At 34.4% G+C, this 7,142-nt stretch overlaps 2 protein-coding genes across 3 annotated transcripts in view; one reads left to right on the forward strand and one right to left on the reverse strand.

Moving 5' to 3' along the window:
- The window catches only part of dpy19l1l (dpy-19-like 1, like (H. sapiens)), a 754,017-nt gene that overhangs the window by 377,467 nt on the left and 369,408 nt on the right, over positions 1-7,142 (forward strand). The gene's annotated exons all lie outside the window — the stretch shown is intronic.
- Positions 2,977-7,142, reverse strand: part of sema4aa (sema domain, immunoglobulin domain (Ig), transmembrane domain (TM) and short cytoplasmic domain, (semaphorin) 4Aa) — an 18,832-nt gene continuing 14,666 nt past the window's right edge. Inside the window, exons 13-14 of the mRNA XM_087287718.1 lie at positions 6,536-6,600; positions 2,977-3,980 (exon numbers count right to left, since the gene is read on the reverse strand). Coding sequence (XP_087143844.1) covers positions 3,385-3,980; positions 6,536-6,600 — 661 coding nt within the window. The 3' untranslated portion in view covers positions 2,977-3,384. The remainder of the gene's footprint in view (positions 3,981-6,535; positions 6,601-7,142) is intronic.

Here is a 7,142-nt window from a genome sequence, read left to right on the forward strand (position 1 = left end):
CAAAATTGATCTGATATTTATGTTTCCCATTTAAAACAGCAACAAGTCTGGCCAACATCATAAATCTAGAAACACAAAGAGACAGAAAAAAGATTAAGAAATCTTAAAGAAATTAAACTCCTGATAGGCCATTGAAAATAAGTGGAAATTTTAAGCCAGTCTACCAGTGAGTGACACGATGAAGAAGTATGTTAAATACTCGTTAAAGGAATAGTTCACCCAAAAAATTAAAACCATCAGTCACTTTTAAGTGCTTTATGAGTTTCTTTTCATATATTAAACACAAGCAGATATTCTGAAGATGGAAACCATTAACCATTGAGTCACTAGTTTACAGTATTTTGCTAAATATCTTCTTTTGTGTTTAGCAGAAGAAACTCATTGTAGCAAGGGTAAGTGAATGATGACAGATTTTTATTATTCTTTTTTTTGTAATTACCTATTATGAAAATGAAAGATGTTTTATTACAGTCAAAGTGTTGTAGCAATGTATTTGGTGCATTACTTCCATTTGTACAACCACAGTTTTGTGGTTTAACCACAGTTAGTTTAACTACAGTAATAATGATTTTCCTTTGTGTGTTTGTTTTATTTGTAGTAAAACCATTGTTAATTTTTGTAGGGCACAATTTATGATGGGACTAAACCATGTGACCTTTACTTTGGCTCACATCTAAAAAGCAATCACAAAAAAATACTCCTAAATGCTAAAATGATCTGATATTTATGTTTTGCGTTTAAAACAGCCACAAGTCTGGCCAACATCAGGGAGAAAAAGAAGTCAAGAAATTTTAAAGAAATAAATTCCTGATAGGCCGTTTTTTATATATTAAACACGAGCAGATATCCTAAAGCTGGAAACTGGAAACCACTGAAATCAATAGTAGGAAAAATAAAATAAAATAAATAAATAAAAATAAGTCAATGTTTACCAGTTTCCAGCATGTTGCTAAATATCTTCTTTTGTGTTCAGCAGAAGAAACTCATTGTGACAAGAGTAAGTGAATGATGACAGATTTTTTATTGTTCTTTTTTTGTAACCACTCATGAAAATGAACCATAGTTTTATTACAGTCTAAGTGTTTTAACAATGTATTTGGTGCATAAGTTCTATTTGTACAAGCTTTAACTACAAGAGTTAAATTATGGCTGTAGCAAATCCATAAAATTTGTGCAGACTTAAGTTTAACAACAATAATAATGATTTTCCTTTGTGTGTTTGTTTAATTTGTAGTAAAACCATGGTTAATTTTTTGTAGGGCACAATTTATGATGGGACTAAACCATGTGACCTTTACTTTGGCTCACATCTAAAAAGCAATCACAAAAAAATACTCCTAAATGCTAAAATTATCTGATATTTATGTTTTGCGTTTAAAACAGCCACAAGTCTGGCCAACATCAGGGAGAAAAAGAAGTCAAGAAATTTTAAAGAAATAAATTCCTGATAGGCCGTTGAAAATAAGTGGGATTTTTAAGCCAGTCTACCAGTGACACGATGCAGAAGTACCTTAAATACTCGTTTAAGAGGTAGAAAAATAAAAAATAAAAACCCTAAAAATAAAAATATACTCCCCCTCAAGTTGTTTATGACCTTTATGAGTTTTTTTATATATTAAACACGAGCAGATATTCTGAAGCTGGAAACTGGTAACCACTGACATCAATAGTAGGAAAAATAATACTAAAAAAAGAAATAAAAATATGTCAGTGGTTACCAGTTTCCAGCATGTTGCTAAATCTTACTAGATCTTGCTAGATCTTTACTTTGGCTCACATCAAAATAGTAATCAGAAAAAAATACTCATAATTGCAAATTATGCTTAATTGCCTTAGGGACTTATTATATTTTGTCTTTAAACAAATGTAATGACATTAAATGAGCGACTTTAGCTTGTTGACAAGCCTTGGCTTCATTCATTCATTTTCCTACAGCTTAAGATCTGATTAATCAGAGGTCGCCAATAAACTGCTGACTATACCAGCATATATTTTTGCCCTTCCAGCCACAACCCAGTACTGGGAAACATACACTCTCGCATTCACACACTATAGCCAATTTAGTTTATTCAATTCACCTATAGCACATGTATCTGGACAGGAAACCGGAGCACCCAGAGAAAACCCACTCCAACATGCAAACTCCACACAGAAATGCCAACTGACCCAGCCGGGACTCAGCGACTTTCTTGCTGTGAGGTGACAGTGCTAACCATTGAGCCACTGTGCCACTTGCCTTGGCTTCGATGAACAATTAAAGTGAGATAGATAGTTATTCATACAAACAAACAAACAAAGAAAAAAAATAATTAACATTAATTGCAAAAGTCATTTAGCATTTTCCTGAGTTATTAATTATAAACGTTAAAGTAGACGCCCATTGAATCAAGGCTTTGAGTCTCACAGTGTTTACAATATTCACTGTATAAATGTCCCATATTGCATTATTATTTAAAATCTTTTAATGAAATGTTTGTCCACTCAAAGTCTTTTAGAAGAGTTTTGTCAGCTGAACATTGAGACGAGTTGTTTTAAATGAGTACACCTTATTTAAAAAGTAATATATATTTTTTTATCCAGTGCATATATAGGCAATGTATTTTGGTGCAGTTGAACAAAACAGATTTATTAAACAGATATATTTACTAAAAATTATATGTTTCAGTTTACTATAATCTACTATGTGATGCTGCTTTGACACAATCTACATTGTAAAAGTGCTAAACAAATAAAGAGGAATTGAATTGAATATTTAAGTCACCAAACATGTTTAGAAATTGAAAGATAATACAATTAAATTCAAGCAAAATATTGCAAAAAAGAAAAATAGAAAAAATGTAACATTATAATATTTGTTGTTTCTTTTGATTTTTCCTTTTAATACATTTAAAAATATATTTTAGATAGATTAGATATATTTATATAGATATAGATATAGATATATTTAGATATATTTTATATTTTAAATAGATTTGTGAGGGGTGTATTCATTTATGCTGAGCACTTAATCGACAAATCTATCAGTTGGGTTGAATAATGTTTTTTAAATACAATTTTTGGATTTGTACATATTTGACCCAATGTTGCATTAAGACAACCCAGCATTTTTAGAGTGTATGTTAAAGTTCTATTAAGACTTTAAATGGTACAAACAAGTCTTCATTCATGTGTCAGAGCTGACTAACCCTGTTTTTAGATAAAATAATACGATTACATTAAATATCACACATATCAAAAATGATTTTAAATACCATGACCCATATTAAACCCATTACACCGATCCCCTCTGATTCATTTCGAAGCGTAAACGTTGTTATTTTCCAAACTGTGGATCAAGAATGACTCATCCAGCACCCTCATACAGCTCTTTTAGCTCTGCTTTTGTTACAGTTCTGTCTGGCAGATTTTGTCCGACTCTGTGCCTTTCTGAGGCTGCTCCTGAGGTAAAATTTTGTTGCACCTCTTGCCGTTCCTCCACAGGACCACAAAAAAAGCCAGTATGCAGAAACAAAAAATGACAAAAAAGATGCAGACAGCGACCATTTCAGAGTAGTAGCTCTTCTGTGAGATGCACAGAGTGTCTTTTCCAGCATCGTGATAAGTGCTGGCTTGTTTTTCCTCGCTCCTGTCATTTATTTTTTCTTCATTTATAGGTTCAGATTCATCAAGCTCAATTGTGGTGAAGTCAATGTGCTCAGGCTGCTGGTGTGATGGAGACATGCGAGATCGAGGAACCACAGGGAGATTTACAGAAAAGGTGGCGATGGTTTGCTGAAAGCCCAGCTCCTCAGACACGCAGCGGTAGGTGTTTGTGGTCTCTAGAGAGACGGGGAAGACCAGACTGCCATCCGTCCACTGCAGGTACGGGAACTGGGGAACGAGGCTGTTGTTTGAGAATCTCCAGGTCACCTTCGCCAGTTTGGATTTTGACTGACAGGGCAGGACCACAATTTCATTCAAGTGTGCAGTCTTGAACAACACTGGAGAAAGACAGACAGTTCAGAAGTTTTACAGTTAGATATTAATATTTATTCACTTTGCAGATGCTTTCATTCAAAATGACGTAGAGTTCATCATAATGAGGCAATCAACAAGTGTGTTTTGGACTTTACAAGCTAGACGACAATCAGAGTTATTTTATTTATATTTATTGTGAATGAATTATATTATTATATTTTAATTTAAATGTAAACGGTTAAAGGTCAATGTAAAAGTTTATATAAACTGAAATTAAAATCTGTAAGGGGAAACTTTTAAACTTTGCTTAATGTAAAATATATATACACTCACTGGCCACTTTATTAGGTACACATTACTATTTACTGGGATGGACCCTCTTTTGTCTTCAGAACTGCCTTAATCCTTCATGGCATAGATTCAACAAGGTACTGGTAATATTCCTCAAGAGATTTTGGTCCATATTGACATGAAAGCATCACACAGTTGCTGCAGATTTATTGGCTGCACATCAGGCCCGGATTGGCTAATCGGGAGGAGCGAAAGAATTCCTGGTGGGCCGGGCCGTTTTTTTTGGCCGTGAGGGCCGGTGTCCCTAGCTTCAGACTCTGTTGCTCTCAGCAGTCGCACTTTTTTCATTTATTTATTTGACCACAGCCTCACTCTTTTTATTCATTATTTTGCAGCAGCTCCGCTCTTTTTATCTGTTTTCTTACAGCTTCGTGAGCAAGATGCAGCCTGCAGGTTAATGATGATGTAGCGGTTCAGTGGTGATGTGTTGTGGTCCAGTGGTCAGCATGTTGCGTTATGGCGCTGCTGACCCGGTTTCGAATCTCAACTGAGTAATTTATTTATTTATTTTTTTCATTTTTATTGTTAAGACATTTAATACTGTTAGGATTGTTGAACATTTGAAGTTCTAAAGCAGCTGTTTTCTTGAAAAAGACATGATAGTCCATTAGAAACTGATTTGGATATGACGTTATTTTAAAATAGTCAGTTGTGAACTGAGGTGGGCCGATCTGAGGCTTGAAACTTCAGGGCTGAAAAGGAGTCCCACTCCGGCCCTGCTGAACATCCATGATGTGAATCTTCTGTTCCAACACATCTCAAAGGTGCTCTATTGGGTTGAGTTCTGGTGACCGTGGAGGCCATTTGAGCACAGTGAACTCATTGTCATGTTCAAGAACAAGTCTGACATGATTTGCGCTTTTTTACATGGCATGTTATCCTGCTGGAAGTAGCCATCAGAAGATAGGTACACTGTAGTCATAAAGGGATGGACATGATCAGCAACAATACTCAGGTAGGCTGTGGCATTGACACGATGCTCAATTGGTACCAATGGGCCCAAAGTGTGCCAAGGAAATATCCCCCCCACCATTTCACCACCACCACCAGCCTGAACCGTTACAAAGCAGGACGCATCCATGCTTTCATGCTGTTGATGCCTAAATCTGACCCACCATCCGAATGTGGCAGCAAAAATCGAGACTCATCAGACCAGGCAACATTTTTTCCAATCTTCTATTGTCCACATTTGTCGAGCCTGCGTGAATTGTAGCCTCAGTTTCCTGCTCTTAGCTGACAAGTGTGGCACCTGGTGTGGTTTTCTGCTGCTGTAGCCCATCTGCTTCAAGGTTCGACGTTCTGTGCGTTCAGAGTTGCTCTTCTGCAGACCTCGGTTGTAACGAGTGCTTATTTGAGTTACTGTTGCCTTACTATTAGCTCAAACCAGTCTGGCCATTCTCCTCTCACCTCTGCATCAACAAGGCATTTGTGCCAACAGAACTGCCGCTCACTGGAAATTTTCTCTTTTTTGGACCATTCTCTGTAAACCCTAAAGATGGTTGTGCGTGAAAATCCCAGTAGATCAGCAGTTTCTGAAATACTGAGACCAGTCCATCTGGCACCAACAACTATGCCATGTTCAAAGTCTCTTAAATCACCTTTCATCCACATCCTGATGCTTGGTTAAAACTGCAGCACATCGTCTTGACCATGTCTACATACATGCCTAAATGCACTGAGTTGCTGCCATGTGATTGGCTGATTAGAAATTTTTCTTAACTAGCAGTTGGACAGGTGTACCTAAAAAAGTGACCGGTAAGTATATATATATATATATATATATATATATATATATATATATATATATATATATATATATATATATATATATATATATATATATATATATATATATATATATATATATATATATATATATATATATTATTTTTTATTGTATTTAATTACAAAACAAAAAGAAATCTAAACATCCTGTTTTAGTTTGTATATCAAATTTTATGTTTACTTTGTGCATCAAAATTAACTTTATGTATCAATAAAAAGAATATCAAATGCAGGTTAACTGTCTAACTAATAACTTTACTAAAGATAAGATGCTTGAAAACCTCTTTTCAGCTATTACCCACAAATTTTATGATTTATTTTTACAGGAATTAAGATACTTCTTGCACCTTCACATAAAAAGTGTGATAAAACAAATTGGGGTTGAGCTAAAAATAAACATCTAAGGTCTACAAATCATTTGGTTCTCACAGAAGCGGTTTACCTGCAGCAGTATTTCTGAACTCTATACACTGTTCTGTGACATTTCCTCTTTCCACGTCCTGCCGCCTGTGTTTGAGACACAAAAACATAAGAATAGTACAGTGGTATCTGTTATTTCAGATAAAAGGACTTAAAAACTAGGGCTTTTTTCTTGTGTTGTTATTGCTAACACTAAAACTAGTTTATACACATACATTTTTTAAAACGTTTTCATTAATTCAATTAAAACACAAATATACAACCCCAAATCAGAAAAAGTTGGGACAGTATGGTAATAAAATAAAGTAGTCATTTCTAAATTTACTTTGACTTGTATTTCATTATATTATTATATTATATAGTTTTAAATAAATTTAAAATCATTAGTTTTTAGATGAAAAATGTAAATAAATAAATTAATTAATTAAATAAACAGACAGACAGACTAACTTATAAATTAAATTAAATTAAATTAAAGTAAGGGCATCTGCTGCTTAAAACATATGCTCGAATAGTTGGTGGTTCATTTCGCTGTGGCGACCCCTGCTAAATAAGCCGAAGGGAAATAAAAGAATAAACACTAAAATCAAATTAAACAATTTATGATTGTTGCCTTGAAATCTTAGCTA

The sequence above is a fragment of the Danio rerio genome, chromosome 16, assembly GCF_052040795.2.
Source record: "Danio rerio strain M-AB ecotype USA chromosome 16, GRCz13ab, whole genome shotgun sequence".
Classification (NCBI taxonomy): domain Eukaryota; kingdom Metazoa; phylum Chordata; class Actinopteri; order Cypriniformes; family Danionidae; genus Danio; species Danio rerio.